This window comes from Gossypium arboreum, chromosome 10, assembly GCF_025698485.1.
Source record: "Gossypium arboreum isolate Shixiya-1 chromosome 10, ASM2569848v2, whole genome shotgun sequence".
In the NCBI taxonomy this organism is placed as follows: Eukaryota; Viridiplantae; Streptophyta; class Magnoliopsida; order Malvales; family Malvaceae; genus Gossypium; species Gossypium arboreum.
In genome coordinates this window covers 121,631,610-121,651,121 of record NC_069079.1, presented here as the reverse complement: position 1 = coordinate 121,651,121, position 19,512 = coordinate 121,631,610, and the positions used below count along the sequence as shown (strand labels likewise).

The 19,512-nt window shown below is 31.9% G+C and overlaps 2 protein-coding genes across 2 annotated transcripts; both read left to right on the top strand.

The window, feature by feature from the left end:
• Positions 1–726: 726 nt before the first annotated feature.
• Positions 727–3,826, top strand: LOC108487063 (uncharacterized). Its single transcript, XM_017791287.2, has 5 exons — positions 727–948; positions 1,954–2,210; positions 2,293–2,500; positions 2,851–2,888; positions 2,972–3,826. The coding sequence occupies exons 1-5, from the start codon at positions 892–894 to the stop codon at positions 3,162–3,164; spliced, it is 753 nt and encodes a 250-aa protein (XP_017646776.1). The 5' UTR covers positions 727–891; the 3' UTR covers positions 3,165–3,826.
• A 3,994-nt stretch (positions 3,827–7,820) lies between these two features.
• LOC108488507 (uncharacterized) lies at positions 7,821–10,184 on the top strand. The gene is made up of 5 exons (XM_017792783.2): positions 7,821–8,019; positions 8,504–8,760; positions 8,849–9,053; positions 9,360–9,397; positions 9,477–10,184. The coding sequence occupies exons 1-5, from the start codon at positions 7,963–7,965 to the stop codon at positions 9,667–9,669; spliced, it is 750 nt and encodes a 249-aa protein (XP_017648272.1). The 5' UTR covers positions 7,821–7,962; the 3' UTR covers positions 9,670–10,184.
• Positions 10,185–19,512: the final 9,328 nt, after the last annotated feature.

Below are 19,512 nucleotides of genomic sequence, written 5' to 3'. Positions count from 1 at the left end.
ATGCAAAATAATATAAAATATAAATTTATAATTTTTAAAAATTTTATATTTTTTATATTTTTATAATTTTCTTACGACTCTATAAAATATTATAAATTTTCTATATTTCTATATATTTTATAATTTTTTACGATTTTTATAATTCTTTTATCTAATTTTAAATAATTATTTAATTTTTAATTAAAATTTAATTATTTTTATAATTTTTATTTATTTTTATTTTTATTAAGTTTTTGCCATAAATGACATCGTGGTTGTGACACGTGGTGAAACTAAAAAAGAATAGGGGTGGTTTAAGTACCCAAGCAAAAAAAACAAGATCTTAATTTTTTTTTGAAAAAAATTTGAGGATTTTTTTTTATGTATTTTGAAAATTTAAGTCCATAGTTGAGTGGAAAAAAAAAACAGAGGCTCTTTTTAATGCATTGTGAAAGTTAAATGAAAAAAATAAGAAATTAATTTTTTTTATTTTTTTTTTAAGTTTAAGGGTCTTTACACCCTTTAAACCTAAAAATATAAGAAATTAAATAATTATTTGGAATGATATGGTGGTTTCTGGATTATTCTGAAATCTAGATGGTCTTCTCACGGCAACTTGATTCAGGAAATCATCCGGTCAGCGCATTTGAAAAAATGATTTATTACGTGGCGGTGTATGAACTGAAAAGGGCGTGCACATCTATTTAAATTTAATTTCAAAATTGCAAAAATAGGTCAAAACCCATTTAATTTGGTGAAGTTCTACTAACAGGTGGCAACCTTGTTTTAGCCGTATTTGCCTTTGCTTTACATTGAACAAGTTTTATGTTACTTTAGGAAAATTGCTTTTCTTAAAAAGTGACCATCTATAAATCTTTCCTTCATCTTTTAGTTAACAGAGTTACTTTGAAGATGTTGATATCCAAATTCAATGCCATTCAGAGCAACACCCTGTCTCAGCTTCATAAGGTAATTATTAACATCTCTTCTCAGTCCTTTGTGTTTGAGGTCTGGGTTATCCCTGTCTTTGTTTTTTGAGGCTGTGAGAGGTATACTGTTCCATTGGGATTTGCTTGGTTTAATCAGCGCATTAGGTGAATGAATCTAATGGCTGAAGCCCTTGTTTTGGGGTTTAATTCTCTGTGTTTTTGGTATGATGGAGCCTATGTTACCTTTTCACTTCCTTGTTTTTAGCAGGGTGTCACATCACAGTCCAGCGCATTCTATTCCTCGGTTTCTACCGCTAAAATATACATAAAAATATAACTATCACTATTATTTATTATATGTCTCATAAACGGTTCAATGAACCGTCTTCCTTTTCTTGCCTTTCCGCTCTTCGGGCGGTGAGATTGGAATGAATCTGTTTTCCGGCTCTCTTCCTTCTCCTGCTGCCAGGGCCTTTGTTTCTTTTGGGTGCTATGCAGAGGCTCCTGAATGGTTGTTGTGCGGCGGTGCCAGTCTGCGGGTTTGGAGAGTTAGGGGTTCCGATGATGGACTACCCGAGCCTTTTGAAGGGTCTTGATTTGCGTGCTTAGTCCTTTTTGTTTGAGGTCTGAGTTGTCCTTGTCTTTGTGTTTTGAGGTTGTGAGAGGTATACTGTTCCATTGACATTTGCTTAGTTTGATCAGCGCATTAGGTGGATGAATCTAATGGCTGAAGCCCTTGTTTTGGGGTTCAATTTTCTATGCTTTTGTATGATGGAGCCTCTGTTACCTTTTCACTTGCTGTTTTAGGGCCTTCCTTGCTTGCTTTGGGTATGGCCTTGCCTGAAAAGAAAACAAGAATCTATTATCACTCTGTTTCAGATCTAGGAACCTTTTTTTTTTTCCATCATTTGTTTTCTCATAAACATGTTGAGATATCTGATGTTGATGACGAGGCTCAGCTTAAAGAAGTCTGAAATCACCCTCTTCATCACTTGCGCCTTCCCAGATTTCGGTGTTTACTTACTTTATTTCTCGATTTTTGCAGTCTGGACTTGCTTTGCCCAAGAAATTGAAGAAGGGTGACAAGTTAACCAAAGCAATACTGGCTTTTGCCTTGCCCTGCTTGCTGCTGCTGATTCAACCAGTACAAGGGGCTTCCAAAACCCCAACTTTACAGTATGGCACAATTGGGAGGAGGAATAATGCTCCTTCGACACACCCTCCACCTGTTAATGACCCGACAAGGGGTTGCAATGCCGAAAACGGTTGTCGCCAGTTTACTCTGAGTCTTGAAAACCGCAGGTGGGTGAAATGAAAATCCATGTTAATGCTCATTCATTTTCCCTTCAATACTGTTCCCCTGATGTTGAAAGTGTTGATACAGAGGAACCCTAGTTGAAGCTGTTGGCAATGTTACAATGGCGGAAGGAACTTTGAACCACAGAGAGCCAGGTACCGAGGCCATAGCTGCTGGGATTGCCACTTGGTTCTTGAACAAGACTGAGTCCAATAGCAATACTTATGGCCGATTAAGCATTTCACAGGACCCAATTTCCAGTGCCGCAGTGTCATCACAAATGTTGCAGCTACAGGTATCTGAAAGGGAGTCCCATCCTTTGGTTGTTTCCTTTAATAGCAACTTTCAATAGTTAATGTTCATTCAACAAATTCGTTAGCAAGAAAAAGAGATTGAGGAGTTGTTTAATATTGCTAATTGCATAACTCATTAGGTGAGGTTTAGTTGTAATTTGGAAGTGCTATTGCCTAAACCCGGCAAATAAACTCTCTAAAGAAAGTGAGATCTCCATTAATTTCTGTTTCCATCTACTCATATATTACTTCTCAACATTTCCTATGGCTACTACATCTGTTATATCAAATATGGGTTCTCTTTTTTGCTTTGCTACAAATGATTTGTTTACTTATCTGAGTTTGCTTGCAGGCTGTTTCTCGAGGGATTGCTCGTATGGGACTGCAAGTGTGAGAATTCTCATAATATTTCAAATGAAGTTTGTAAACAAGTGATTGCTTAAAGTCTTTAAGCTCCCTTACCTATTTTGCAGGTATTCATCAATGTCAACTGAAGATAACTCCAAGATACCTCCGGCAGATGGAAACATTGAAATAAAAGTTAATTCAACATCGAACATGGTGGACTTGAGGTTCTTCACTAGCCTTGAAATCAGTCTAGGGGAACCTGATATTACACGCGTCTTGGAATCTGCTAAAACTATATTACAGTCCACTCGACACTGAAGCTGAGTTTAGCATGGCGGACTTGAGGTTCTTCACTAGACTTGAAATCAGTCTTGGGGAAGCTGATATTATACGTGTCTTGGAATCTGCTAAAAATATATTACAGTCCACTCGACACTGAAGCTTAGTTTAGCATTGTTGTTCCGGTTAGGAAAAAATCTGTTGCGAGAGAAACCAGTGAAAAACACTTGCACTTTCTTGAAGTTGCGATGTCAATCTACTGTATTTGAAGTCGCAACACTGCATTATTGAAGTCATGACGCCAAGCATCTGCCGTTGATGTCGCTATGTGAGCCTTCCATGGTCGCGATGTCAACTCGATAAACTTTGAAAACTTTACATTGTGGTTCTTGAATGGCCTCGAGTTAACAAAAGAGTTTTCGTAAGCTCGTATAAACTCCAAATTAGAATATATAATGGGTTATAAGGGTGAAATGATCTTATCAGTTGGTATAAATTGTGGAATTGATTGAAATTTGTGATTATAGTTACTCTGGTAACGAATATGGCATCTCATGACTCGGACTTGACGATTGTATTGAGTTTAAGGTGTTACATTTTCCTTATTTGGTTGTGTTGTTACCTTGTGTATGAGTTTAGACTTTTTTTCATTCGAGAGGTTATTATTACTATTATTATTTTATGATAGACAGATTTTTAAATGATTGTTTTTTCTTTAAATTGAATCCTTAAAATGATGCTAATGTTGTATAGTTTTAAGTTATTTAATTTTTATACAATTTTAACAATCCCTAAAAAGAAAGTAAAAATGATAAAATAAAGTGTTACATATATTTTCAATTTATTATAAATAATGTGAAATATTTAAATAATAATCATTTAAATTCTATCAAATTGTTTAATTATATTTTATAGTTAATTTTAAGTAATATATTGTATAAGTGTTTTTTTCAAATAAATTAAAGGGTAAATTTTATCCAAAGTCATTAAATTATTAGTAAGTTCATGTTTTAGTCATTTAATTTTAAAAAGTTACAAAATGGTCAAAGTTTTTATTTAAATCACTAAGTGGTTAAAATTATTGTTGTATGACATTCTCTATTTGCACTGCTTGTAGTTCAGTTTTTTTCATGAAACAGCTTTGAACGTCTTAAATTTGCAGATCGAAATCCAAATAATTGTATTCTTTGATCGACTTGGATTTAAAGTATATTCTTCTCCTCGTTGACGGATATTGATCCACCATATCGATCATCGAATCATCGCTTAGACTTCGATAGCTAGACTTTAAAAAAACTTAACAACTCAGTGATTTAAATAAAAACTTTTAAATAGTTTAATAACCTAAATGAGAACTTTTAAATGGTTCAATAACCTAAATGAGAACTTTTAAATAGTTCATTAATTTAAATAAAAACTTTTGAATAGTTCGGTGACTTACATGAAAACTTTCGAAGAGTTCGGTGATCATTTTATAACTTTTAAAGTTAAATGATAAAATGTAAACTTATTAATAGTTTAATGACATTGGATCTAATTCACCTAAATTAAATTCATGTTTATGAAAAATTCATAATTAAAAGAGTTGAGTTTGCTATGTTGAAAGTATGGTTTTATTTTGATGGAATTGAAAATTTATGATTAATTTTTCTACAATATTTTTTAGATAAAAGTAACATTTAATTTTTAAATATGGTAATTTATCTAAAAAAATTGTAGAAAAATTATAGTCATTAAGCTTTTCTTTGATCCACATTTGTTTTAAAATTTAATAATTATGTATATCCTAAATTTGAATTCCGTTAAAGCATGATAATGTGATGTGAATATGAAGGTTATAAATTTTCAAACACTTTTTCTCATATATAAGAAAAAAATAATTATTTGACAAAACATGATACGGATTGAATTAATTAGAGATATATGAAATAAAATAATTATTTAGAAAAATAATTAATGTAGGCAAAAAATCGATGATATTTGAAATATTTTACATATAAAAGTAATAATGATATTTAAAATAATTATTTGTTTTATAATATTAAAATAACCATACTAATAATGTAGGTAGAGAAAATAAATATTTGACATATAAAATTTATATATAAAGAAAAATATGTCAAAAAATTAGTTGGTATTTTACAAAAATAAAATATATTTAACATAATTATAAATATAAACAATATATTTTCATTATATAATTACATATTTGTTAATTTATTTTATATAAATAAAAGAGTTATTAGTCAAAAGATGAATTAAAAATATAAAAACTTTAAAACAATGTTTATTAATTAAAAATTAAAACAAAGCTTGAAACAAAATAAAATAAAATAAAATAATAAATATAAATATATTTATGAGATGAATCGAAATTGGGACTAGAGTTGTTCATGGGTCGATCGAGGTTTGGATAGGGCCAAATAAAATATTAGGCCCATTTTCTAAGCTTAGGATAGTCCGACTTAAAAAATAAGTCTAAAATTTTGTCCAAGACTGATCCAAATAAAAATGTTAAAACTTGAGCCCGACCCAACTGACATTAAATTTTTTTTATAAAAATAAATTTTAAAAACATAATACATCAAATACACTAAAAATTTAAAATAAATATTTGTCAATAAATGGAAAAAATATTGAAATAACACTAAAATAAATGTAACTTAACAAGCAAATACCTCTAAAATAGTATTTAAATAATAGCAAGAAAATAGTAGTAATATAATAGCGAAATAATAGCAAAACAATGAAAAAACAGTAGTAAAACAGCAACAGTTGTTTTTTTTTACAAATTTGGGCTGAGCTAAACTAGGGTCAAAAAAGCTTGCCCAAGGCTCGACTTGTTTAGAAAATGAACATTATTTCTTTTGTTAAAATCTATTTTTTAAATTTATATTTTTATCCAAATTTTTTTTTAATTTTTCAATTGGATCAAATAATCTGATATAATTCTATTTGGGACTCAACAATGAAAACAATTACATTTGATGAAAAGAAAACGTTTTTGTCAATGTGTACGTTAATCAGCTTACATTCCATTTGACAATTGAGTTTGAGTAGTTGCGTGTGTTTTCCTTTTACCTGTACATTCAACCATGTTTATTTAATGGATAAAGAAAGAGACATAAAGCATGTGACTCAGTTAATAACTAGGCAGCTTCTAGAATATATCACACCAACTTGATGCGACCTTTCCAAAATATCATATTCGCAATCACCAGTTCGCCGCATTTGAATGGTAATTCATTACTTATATCACTTTTCAATAGATTGAGTAAAATACAATTAGATTTAAAGAATTTTGAATTTTGAATTTTAAATTATTTAAATTATTTGAGTTAATTTAATTTAAGTTTTGAATTTAAATTGAATTAAATTTTATAATTTAAATAATTTAAATAATAAATTAGTGTAAATATTATTTTGGTCACTGTCAATTAGATCTAAATGTCCATTCAAAAAATAAGAGGGTTTGGATAAAAAAAATAAAGCTAATTTAAAAAATAGATCAGGCCTCAGATAATGTATTTTTTGCCCCTAGCCTAGCCCGAATTCACAAAATAACAAAAAAAAAATTACTATTTTTTTCCTGTTTTAATGTTGATTTCTTGGTTTCTCACTATTTTGCTACCATTCCACTATTTTGTTGTTATTATAAGTATTTTGTTGTTAACTTTGTTATTATTTTTAGAAGTATGTACTTATTAAGTTGCATTTATTTTAGTATTATTTAAGTATATATGTATTTTTTAAAATTTATTTTTAATTTATTGGAAAATATTTATTTTAGTGTTTCTAATAATTTTGATGTATTATATATATTTAAAAATTATATGAAAAATTTAATATGGTTAGGTTGGTCGGGCTCGAGTTTTAACATTTTTATCCAAGTTAGGCTTGAGTAAAAGTTTAGGCTCATTTTTCGGCTTAAATCCAACAAATGAGCCTAAAATTTTGGTTTAACCCGACCCATGAACTTCAACTTTAAATAAGAGCAAATTAGTCTTACTTTCAACAAAAATTTAAAAAAATAAGAATACTTAAAAAAAATCCAAAATTTGTTTTTTTCAAAAAATTATAAAATTTCTAAAAAGATAACTTCAAAAATTTGAGAGCGATTACCAGATGATCACCCTCTCTCACCTTCATAAGGTATTTATTAACATCTCTTCTTCAAATATCACCATTATTATTATTGTCATTACTCTGTCATGTCTCATAAAGCCGCAATCGAATTGGCCCGGTTCAATGAACCTTCTTCCTTTTTTGGCCTTTCCGCTCTTGTGGAGGTGAGATTGGAATGGTTTTCCTGCTCTCTTCTGGCAGAGGCTCCCGAATGGTTGTTGTGGGGCGGGGCCAATCTGCGGGTTGGGGATGGACTACCCGAGGCTTTTGGCGGGTCTGCATTTGCGTGCTTCTCAATCCTTTTTGCTTGAGGTCTGGGTTATGCCGGTCTTTGATTTTTGCGGCTGTGAGAGGTATACTGTTCCATTCACATTTGCTTGGTTTAACCGGCGCACTGGATGAATGAAGCCCTTATTTTGGGGTTTAATTAAAAAAAGCAACTTGAAACATAGTGAAAAGTACAAATATCCTTAATTTATTCTTGAAATCAACTTATATTCCTAATTTTGCCAATTTTGCCCACACTACTAGTTTGAAAAGGCACACAGTCGGCTTTGATTAGTTGCACGTGTCCTGACTTTAGCAAAATTACTTTCCGTACAAGGAAACCTGTCAAAACTAGAATCCTTTGGTAGTCAACATCACCGTCCCAAGACCATTGTTAAATCTTCCCTTCATATTCTCGTTTTTAAGTTTCAGAGTTACTTTAAAGATGTTGATATTCAAATCCAATGCCATTCAGAGCAACACCCTCTCTCAGCTTCTTAAGGTAATTATTAACATCGCTTCTCGGTCCTTTGTGTTTGAGGTCTGGGTTATCCCTGTCTTTGTTTTTTGAGGCTGTGAGAGGTATACTGTTCCATTGACATTTGCTTGGCTTAATCATCGCATTAGGTGAATGAATCTAATGGCTGAAGCCCTTGTTTTGGGGTTTTAATTTTCTGCGTTTTTGTATGATGGAGCCTCTGTTACCTTTTCACTTGCTGTAGGGCATTCCTTGCTTGCTTTGGGTATGGCCTTGCCTGAACAGAAAAAAAAGAGAGAAAAGAAAAAAAGAATCTATTATCACGCTGTTTCAGATCTAGGAACCCTTTTTTTCCCTTCATTTGTTTTCCCATAAACATGTTGAGAGATCTGACGTGGATGACGAGGCTCAGCTTAAAGAAGTCTGAAATCACCCTCTTCATCACTTGCTCCTTCCCAGATTTCGTCCGGCTTTGGTATTTACTTACTTTATTTCTCGATTTTTGCAGTCTGGACTTGTTTTGCCTAAAAAATTGAAGATGGGTGACAACTTCACCAAAACAATACTCGCTTTTGCCTTGCCCTGCTTGCTGCTGATGATTCAACCAGTACAAGGGGCTGCCAAAACCCCAACATTACAGTATGGCTCATTTGAGAGGAGCAATAACGCTCCTTCGACGCACCCTCCACCTGTTACTGACCCGACAAGGGGTTGCAATGCCGAAAACCGTTGTCGCCAGTTTACTCTGAGTCTTGAAAACCGCAGGTGGGTGAAATGAAAATCCATGTTCATGTTCATGTTCATTTATTTCCCCTTCCATACTGTTCCCCTGATGTTGAAATCGTTGATACAGAGGAACTCTAGTTGAATCTGTTGGCAATGTTACGATGGCGGAAGGAACTTTGAACCACAGCGAGCCAAGTACCGAGGCCATAGCTATTGGGATTGCCACTTGGTTTTCCAACAAGACGTCCAAAAGCAATACATATGGCCGACTAAGCATTTCGCTGGACCCAATTTCCAATGCTGCAGTGTCATCACAAATGTTACAGCTACAGGTATCTCAAAGGGAGTCCCATCCTTTGATTGTTTCCTTTGATAGCAACCTTCAATAGTTAATGTTCATTGAACGAATTCATTTGCATAACTCATAAGGTGAGGTTTAGTTGTACTTTGGAAGTGTTATTGCCTAAACCCGGCAAATAAACTCTCTAACGGAAGTGAGTCCATTAATTTCTGTTTCCATCTACTCATATATTATTTCTCAACATTTTTTATGGCTACTACATCTGTTATATCAATTATGGGTTCTCCTTTTTGCTTTGCTACATGTGATTTATTTACTTATCTGAGTTTGCTTGCAGGCTGTTTCTCGAGGCATTGCTCGCATGGGACTGCAAGTGTGAGAAGTCTTATAATATTTCAAATGAAGCTTGTAAACAAGTGATAGCTTAAAGTCCTTAAACTCCCTTATTTTTCAGGTATACATCAATGTCTACTGAAGATAACTCCAACACACCTCCGGCAGATGGAAAAATTGAAATAAAAGTTAATTCAACATCGAACATGGTGGACTTCAGGTTCTTCACTAGCCTTGAAATCAGTCTCGGGGAAGCTGATATTATACACGTCTTGGAATCTGCTAAAACTGTTTTACAGTCCACTCGACACTGAAGCTTAGTTTAGCATTGCTGTTGCTGTTGGGAAAAATGTGTTGCGAGAGAAACCACTGAAAAACTATTGCACTTTCTTGAAGTTGCGACGTCAGTCTATTGTTTTTGAAGTCACGACACTGCATTATTGAAGCCGTGACGCCTAGCATCTGCCGTTGATGTCGGGATGTGAGCCTTCCATGGATGCGATGCCAACTCGATGAACTTTGGAAATTTTGCATTTTGGTTCTCAAATGGTCTCAGGTTAAGGAAAGAGTTTTTATAAGCTCATATAAACTCATATTAGATTATATAATGGGTTATAAGGATGAAATGATCTTATTAGTTGGTACAAATTGCGGACTTGGTTGAAATCTCAAGATCCGACAATTGCTTCAAGTATAGAGTATTGCATTGTCCTTATCTGGTTGGGTTATTACCATGTGTATGAGCTTCAATGTTTTTAATTAGAGAGGTTATTGTTACTCTTATTATTTGATAATGAACATATTTTCAAATTATTGTTTTTTCTCTAAATTGAATCCAATGATGCTAATGTGATGTAGTTTTAAATTATTTAATTTTTATACAATTTTAACAATCCTAGTAAAAATATTGTAAAAATGATAAGATGAAGTGTTACTTATATTTTCAATTTATTTTTAAATAATGTGAAATATTTAAAAATAATAATTTTAATTCTACATTTATCAAATTGTTTAATTATATTTTATAGTTAATTTTAACTAATATATTAAATAGGTTTTATATATTTTTTGAGGTTGAATTATGTCGATTTGAATTACAAGTGAGTCTATCCAAGTCCAAGACAATTCGAGTCAGGCTAGACTCTCTAGATAGATCCAAGTTATGCTCGAGTGTTCTGTTTTTTTTCCAAATAAATTAAAGGGTAAATTCCACCAAAATTACTAAACTATTAGTAAGTTCACGTTTTAGTCACTTAATTTCAAAATTTTATAAAATGGTCAAAGTTTTTATTGAAGTTATTGGGTTGTTAAAATTGTTGTTGTATGACCTTTTTTGTTTGCATCACTTATACCAATCGAAAGCTCTCCTTCTTTTTTCTTCTATAGTTCAATTTTTTTCATAAAATCACTTTAAACGTCTTGAATTTTCAAACCAAAATCCAAATAATTGTATTCTTTGATCTCCAACACTGATCATCAGATCGAGTTGAATCCAATGTATGTTTTTCTACTTGTCAACGGATATTGATCTACTATACCGATCATTGAATCATCGTTTAGAGTTTTATAGCTAGACTTTAGAAAAGGCTTAACAATCTAGTGAGTCAAATAAAAACTTTTAAATAGTTCAACAACCTAAATGAAAACTTTCAAAGAGTTTAATAACCTAAATGAAAATTTTTGAATAAATTAATGACTTGAATGAAAGCTCTCGAAAAGTTAAATGACTATTTTATAACTTTTGAAGTTAAGTGATAAAATATAAACTCATTAATAGTTTAATAATATTGGGTATAGTTCACGCTAAATCAAATTCATATTTATGAAAAACCATAATTAAAAGAGCTTAATTTACTACATTGAAAGTATTGTTTTATTTTGATGAAATCGTAAATTTACTATTGATTTTTCATATAAAAAATTTAAATCTAACTCAAAATACAGATAATTCCGCATTTTATTTAAAAATGCACAAATTGATATCTTACTATAAAAATATTTTTCATTCATAGCTATTATGAAGGAGAGGGGCGTATCCATTTTTTTTTCCCTTTTTTTTTCATTTGAAATTTACGTAGTGGGTACATTAATACACCAACAAATATCAAAAATTATATTTGAATTTTGGTTTCACGTTGTTGTTAATGCAAAGGGTTGGTGTTAATAGATATATCTCACATTGGTTAAGTACAAGCTATCAAGAGAGTTTGTATATATCTTTACTTCTTATCATTATTGAATAATTGAGCCATAGGTCTATTACACGCGTGAGTTGTTGTTGCTTGCTTGTTTGTGTTTGTTTCTTTGACATGTATCATATGTATATTTTTTTGGTTATAAGTTATTATTTTTCTAGGAAAAATAATATCTTTAACAGTCTAAAAATTTTGGTATTTTTTTACTATTGGGCGTGAAAATAGTGAGGTGATTTCAGTGCATTTTTTACTCTTTTGCCCTGTCTAATTAATGTTTCATATTTTGTTATTTATTTTTCAGTCAATGCTAATAGATTTGTTTTGCAGTAGTCTATTTTCCAACAGATATGATATAAGAATTTTAATTACATCCATTATATACATGAAATTTAGATTTAATTTAATTTTTACAAATCACTAACAATGTTATTAGATATAATATTATTTTACATTTGCTTATTGCATACACCAACAATTATAGTTTTCTAACATGAAAATAGATAGATGCATTTATTTTTAAAACAAGTATATTTGAACAAAAATCAAAACTTTATGTATATAATTGAACCAAAATCAAAATAATTTTATATAATTATGCTAAACCAGAATTCATATATTACATTGCAAATCGAACCAAAGCTTACACATGTAAAATTGAGATTTATCCCTAATAATGCATGGTACAAAATAACAATAAAACAAAATGAATAAATTAATGCTTCAAAATTTATATAATTCAAGTTATTAATGCATCGATGAACGAACGGATGTCACCCATTGTATTGTGCAAATTGAAGCGAGTGACCATGTGAGTCCCGTCAACCAACCTATGTTGAATTGAGGTTGATGGTAAACTTTCATCTACAATAAGGCTGGGAGATGGATTTGGAGAGGATTGGCACTGCTGGTTGGTTTAGGAGGATTGTGGTCTTACGAATCCAACCTCATCTTTTTCATCGGCGGCCCCTCTTCTTCAGTGTCAACTTTAGCATTTTATTCCGAATATCACAAATGACATAATCACCGATCTACAATATTTAAGAAGAAATAATTAGTAATCTCAACCCTAGATGAATAAAATATATTATTTACGAAATTAATCAAAAAGATTTTGATAAAATAGGGCTAGGATGAAATAAAGAACCTACTTGTTCATCGTGGTGGTCAACAAGTGAAAACTCATGCATGAGCCAATGCCCTTTTCGGCCTTCGTTGGAACCCTTCACTTTGAAAACAAAAAGTTTCCGATTCCCGATTTTCTTCTTGCCACACATGATAGGATCCATTTTTTGACCTTTTCATGTGCCACAATAGCTCAATGTTTTTGCATTTACCCTTTTTCTTCAACTTGGTGAAGACGTAAAAAGTTTCAGTTGAAGTCTCTTCGAAAATCTTCCACGGCTCTTTACTTTTGTCCTCGTAGATTTTGTATTCGGAGATAATACTGTAGGGTAACGGTTCACTATTCTAAGGGTATTCAAATTCCAATTAAAATTAAATTAACCGACCAAATCGATCTAATTCGATTACGGTTAATCGATCTAATTCAGTTGAGATCGGTTAATAATTTTTTTGGAAGTTCGGTTAATTCGGTTCGAAATCGGGTAATTAATTGAATTAATTGAACTTAATAATTAATAATACAAATTATATATAGTTTAATACGATTAATTCGATCAAATGAACATTATCAATTTATTTTTTTTGATATGTTTTATACTTGTTTTAACCAAAAAACAAAAAAAAAAACATATAAATTTTGGTTAATTCGGTTAACCGACCGAATTAACCAAAAAATTTAGGTTCAGTTAATTTTTTTGAAAAAAATTTGATTCATTTAACTGTTAAAAAATTAAAAAATTCAGTTAATTCGGTTAATATAGTTCATTCGGTTAACTGACCAGTTAACCGTTTGAACACCCCTGGACCATTCACCTTCTTTAAGAGGTAATGTTAAATGAGCTCAACGTCAGTTGATTCAAACCGATAACCCAGAGGAATCCCCATAACTGATAATGGTAAGTATCAAAATCCATAAGTTGAATATCTGAATGAAGAAAACAGGTAGCTTAAAATTTGGTTTGCTCCTGTATTAAAGTTCTGAAAACCTAATTAACATGTTGATTAGCATCACAAAAATATATATGTATATAAGTACGGAATAACTTAAAAATATAGTTTTAAGCACCAATAAAATAATACCACATTGTCAAATTTTAAAAACATACAAATCACATAAAAATTATTATATATGGCATTTTCTTTAACTTAATTATACTTTAAGTAAATCACATAAAAATCATTAAAATTTTGAGGAAAAAATACAAATATGTTGGAACTATAGTGAAAAAAACGGTAACAAAATTAAAAATCCTAAAATAAATAATTAAAATTAAAAGAAGAGATAAAAGAAAAAGTTGAAAATAAGAGAAAAATGAAACTGTTAGAATTAAGTGACCAATTCTTATTTAAATAAAATACAATGGAAAATAAAATAAAAGTAAAATCCATATAGAACTAGACTTCTTTTATTTTATTTTAGAATAAGGTTTTTTAAACCTTATTAAACTCCATCTATTTTGTATTGATTAGGATAAGGTGCTTCAATCCTACTAGAATATGGCTTTATAAGCCTATAAATAGACATAGTCTATTCCTCTTGTATTGAATTCAATTTTTCGACATAGTGAATTTTCTTCTCCTCTGTCCGTGGTTTTTTCCCGAAAGGGTTTCCACGTAAAATTTGTGTGTTCTTTATTTTTTTATCTTTTTTTTTATTTTTTACAAATTGGTATCAGAGCTTCTGGGTTGTTCATCTCAATCACAGTAATGGCGTCTTTGAAGTATGAAATTTCGTTGTTGGATCACAACACTAGATTTGCATTGTGGCAGATTAAGATGCAAGCAGTTCTTGCGTAGATGGATCTGGAGGATACCCTGCTAGGGATAGATAAGATGCCTTCGACATTAACAGATGAAGAGAATAAGCATAAGGATCGAAAGGCGTTAACACAATTACATCTGCATTTGTCCAACGAAATTTTGCAGGATGTGATGAAAGAGAAGACTGCCGCTGCATTATGGAAGAGGCTAGAACAAATATGTATGTCAAAAACTCTAACAAGCAAGTTGCATATGAAGCAGCGTCTTTATGCTCATCGTTTGGAGGAAGGTGCGTCTGTACACAAACACTTAATAATGTTTAAAGAAATTAAGGTGCGTCTGTACACAAACACTTAATAGTGTTTAAAGAAATTTTCTCAAACTCGGAGGCCATGGAGGTTCAGTATGATAAGGAAGATCTAGGGTTGATTCTACTTTGTTCGTTGCCCCCGTCTTATTCAACCTTTAGAGACACGATTTTATATAGCCGCTAGTCTCTCACAGTTGATGAGGTTTATGATTCTTAACCTCGTATGATAAGATGAAGTATCTTATGGTTAAACCCGACTCTCAAGGAGAGGGTCTCATTATTCGTGGGAGACAAGATCGGAATGCTGATGATGATCGTAGTAGGACACAGGAACGAAATCCTTGTGGTAAATCTAAGGGTAAATCGAAGTCTTCAAATAGAGGTAAAACTTGTAACTTCTGCAAGAAGAAAGGGCACATTAAATCTGAGTGCTATAAGCTACAAAATAAGATTAAAAGGAGGCTGCGAATCAAAGGAAAACAACCGAAAATTCGGTGAAGGCGATGTTGTAGAAGACTACAGCGATGATGAACTTCTAATCGCTTCTGTCAATGATTCTAAAGTAAGCGAGGAGTGGATACTTAATTCAGGCTGCACCTTCCACATGAGTCCCAATCGGGATTGGTTTACAACTTACGAAATAGTGTCTGAAGGTGTTGTTTTGATGGGAAATAATGCTTCATGTAAAATCACAAGTGTTGAAACAATTAAAGTTAAGATGTTTGATGGAGTTGTCAAAACACTTTGTAACGTACGACATGTTTCAGAATTGAAAAGAAATTTAATTTCGTTGAGTACTCTTGATTCAAAAGGGTACAGATACACAGCTGAAAGTGAGGTTATAAAGATTTCCAAAGGGTCCCTTGTTGTGATGAAAGGGCAGAGAAAGATTGCCAAGTTATATGTTTTGCAGGTTTCTGCTGTTACTGGTGATGCAGGTGTCGTTTCCTCTTCCTTGTCAGATGATGATATTACTAAACTTTGGCATATGCGCCTAGGACATATGAGTGAGAATGGCATGGCAGAATTTGAGCAAAAGAGGACTTCTTGATGGGCAAGGAATTTGCAAACTGAATTTCTGTGAGTACTGTGTTTTTGGGAAGCAAAAGAGAGTTTGATTCACTAGAGGAATCCATAACACAAAGGGAACGTTGGAGTATATTCATTCTGATCTGTGGGGGCCATCTAGAGTGCCTTCGAGAGGTGGAGCTAATTATATGCTAACCTTTATTGATGATTTTTCCAGAAAAGTTTAGGTGTTCTTCCTGAAGCAGAAAAATAACGTGTTTTCTGCATTTAAGTCTTGGAAAATTATGATTGAAAAACAGACAGGAAAATAGATAAAATACCTCCGCACAGACAATGGCTTAGAATTCTGTTCTGATGAGGTTAATAGATTGTGCAAGTTAGAAGGGGTCATGAGACACTTGACAGTTCGTCATACTTCACAGCAAAACAGCGTTGCAGAACGAATTAACAGAACGATCATGGAGAAGGTTCGATGTATGTTGTTAAATGCCAACTTACCGAAGTTATTTTGGGCAGAAACAGCCTCTACTACATGTTTTTTAATCAACCAATCTCCATCCGTTGCCATTGAGAAAAAGACTCCACAAGAGGTATGGCCTGATAATCCTGCTAATTATTCTGATTTAAAGATTTTTGGGTGTCCTGCATATGCTCATGTTGATAATGGAAAATTGGAATCTAGATCCATTAAATGCGTTTTTCTTGGTTATAAAGCTGGTGTAAAAGGGTATAAGTTATGATGTCTTAAAAATAAAAAAATTGTGATTAGCAGAGATGTTGTTTTTGATGAAACTGCTATGCTACCTAACTTATCTCTTAAAAACTCTTCCAATAAAGAAAATCAAAAGCAGGTGGAGCATCAGATTAATACAGAGTCAACTCATCAAGCCGGAACAAAAATTGATAATAGAGTTGCTTCTTCACCGCAATACTCTATCGCCAAAAACAGAACTAGAAGAGAAATTAAACCTCCAAAGAAGTATGCTGAGGCTGATCTAGTTGCTTATGCTTTAAATGTGGCTGAAGATATAGATGCGAAGCAAGAGCCATCTAATTATTCTGAGGCGGTTAGCTGTGAAGACTCAGAAAAGTGGATGTTTGCTATGCAAGAAGAGATGGAATCACTCCACAAAAACAGAACATGAGACCTTGTGAAACTTCCTAAAGGCAAAAAGGCTGTTCGTTGTAAATGGGTGTTTAAGAAGAAAAAAGGGACTCTAGGAGTTGAAGAACCCAGATATAAAGCAAAGCTTGTTGTAAAGGGTTACAGTCAAATTCCAGAAGTGGACTTCACAGATGTGTTCTCTCCAATTGTTAAGCATAGTTCGATTCAAGCTTTGCTTGGTATTGTGGCCATGCATGATTTGGAGCTTGAGCAGTTAGATGTAAAAATTGCATTTCTGCATGGAGAACTTGAGGAGAATATTTACATGTAACAACCAGAGGGTTTTACAGTCTCAGAAAAAGAGGATTATGTTTGCTTGCTAAGAAAGTCCCTTTACGGTTTGAAACAGTCACCAAGACAGTGGTACAAGAGGTTTGATTCCTTTATGACTTCTCATAATTTCAAAAGAAATAGTTTAGACAGTTGTGTTTACTTTAAGAAAAACAGTGATGGTTCTTTTGTGTATCTACTTCTTTATGTTGATGATATGTTGATAGCATCCAAAGATAAATGAGAGATAAGAAATGTTAAAGCCCAACTAAGTGAAGAATTTGAGATGAAAGATTTAGGACCATCAAAGAAGATACTTGGTATGGAGATTCTCAGAGATAGAAAAACAAGTAAATTGTACCTAAGTCAGAAGGGGTACATTGAGAAAGTTCTTTGCAAGTTCAATATGCAGAGTGCTAAGCCTGTTAGTACTCCTTTAGCAGCCCATTTTAGACTTTCATCGGCTTTGTCTCTACAATCAGATGATGAGATTGAGTACATGTCACATGTTCCATACTCTAGTGCAGTGGGATCTCTCATGTATGCTATGGTTTGTTCACGTCCAGATTTATCATATGCAATTAGTGCAGTTAGCAGATACATGGCAAATCCCGGTAAAGAACATTGGAAAGCAGTTTAGTGGATTTTAAGATACTTACGAGGCACTACTGATGTTTGCTTACAGTTTGGAAGAACTAAAGATGGAGTCATAGGGTATGTTGATGCTGATTTTGCTGGAGACCTTGATAGAAGAAGATCTCTCACAGGTTACGTCTCTACAATCGGAGGTTGTGCAATTAGTTGGAAAGCGACTTTGCAAACTACAATCGCTTTGTCTACCACTGAAGCTGAGTACATGGCGATTACTGAGGCTTGTAAAGAAGCTATTTGGTTGAAGGGGCTATTTAATGAACTCAATGAAAACCTTCAAATCAGTACAGTATTTTGTGACAGTCAGAGTGCCATCTTCCTTACAAAAGATCAAATGTTTCATGAGAGAACAAAACATATTGATGTTCGGTATCATTTTGTTCGTGATATTATTGCTCGTGGTGATATTGTTGTAAGCAAAATTAGTACTCATGAAAATCCTGTAGATATGATGACTAAGTCACTTCCTATAACCAAGTTTGAGCATTGCTTAGACTTGGTTGGTGTTCATTGTTGAAGTTAAACCCTTAAGGGGTTTTATGGAAGAGGTAGAGAACTTGTTCATTAAAAGTTCGCGATGAAGAACTTGTTCATTGAGAATTTGTGTCAAGGTGGAGATTGTTAGAATTAAGTGACCCGAATTCTTATTTAAATAAAATACGATGGAATATAAAATAAAAGTAAAATCCATATAGAACTAAACTTCTTTTATTTTATTTTAGAATAAGGTTTTTTAAACCTTGTTAAACTCTATCTATTTTATATTTATTAGGATAAGGTGTTTCAATCCTATTAGAATATGGCTTTACAAGCCTATAGATAGACATAGTCTATTCCTCTTGTATTGAATTCAATTTTTCGACATAGTGAATTTTCTTCTCCTCTGCCCGTGGTTTTTTCCCGAAAGGGTTTCCACGTAAAATTTGTGTGTTCTTTATTTTTATCTTTTTTTTATTTTTCACAGAAACCAACAATTTAGAAAAAATAAAAACCTTTAGTAGGAAATTGAAAACTATAGCCTCCACTAATTGTATTATCAAACTATGTTATTTAATTAAAAGTTAAAAAATACATAAATAATAATTTAAAATGAAAAAAAATTAAATGCACAAGAATAAAAAATAATAACTTTTGGAAAAAACTAAAATATTTAAAAATTGTAAAAGAAAAATAGATGTATTATTTAAAAATTAATTATTTTAAGTAATTTAATTAAAGTTACATTAAGTTGAGAAGATAGTAGGTATAGATGAATGTTTAAGGATATTTTATTATCTTTAAAATTAGTTGATGTCGCAATATTTTAATAATACCTAAAAATTATACTTTTTAAGATAACCTTAATACAAATTATTCTTATATAAGTATTCATAGCATAGGTAGTTTAAAGCATTTATTAATAAAATTGTACTTTTACCACATTTATAGGAACTATTATGACGTAATTAATGAACTTTTGATTAATTGGATAAACCACATTATTTTATTACAAAATTATAATTATTTTTTTAATAAGGTGATGTATTTACCCATCAAAATATTAATTTTGATTAAATTAGATAAAGTGATGTAATTAATGAACATTCGATGTATTTCTTTGAAAGCCAAGGAGTCTATTAATAACTTGAGCCATAATCTTTGGTGTAATTCGATC

Bases quoted from the DNA above. Each gene is read 5' to 3' on its own strand.
- LOC108487063 (XM_017791287.2), top strand. From the start codon at position 892: ATGTTGATATCCAAATTCAATGCCATTCAGAGCAACACCCTGTCTCAG. The intron at 949-1,953 runs GTAATTATTAAC...CGATTTTTGCAG, and splicing joins CCCTGTCTCAGCTTCATAAG to TCTGGACTTGCTTTGCCCAA. The intron at 2,889-2,971 runs GTGAGAATTCTC...CCTATTTTGCAG, and splicing joins GCTCGTATGGGACTGCAAGT to GTATTCATCAATGTCAACTG.
- LOC108488507 (XM_017792783.2), top strand. From the start codon at position 7,963: ATGTTGATATTCAAATCCAATGCCATTCAGAGCAACACCCTCTCTCAG. The intron at 8,761-8,848 runs GTGGGTGAAATG...TCGTTGATACAG, and splicing joins CTGAGTCTTGAAAACCGCAG to AGGAACTCTAGTTGAATCTG. The intron at 9,054-9,359 runs GTATCTCAAAGG...GTTTGCTTGCAG, and splicing joins CACAAATGTTACAGCTACAG to GCTGTTTCTCGAGGCATTGC.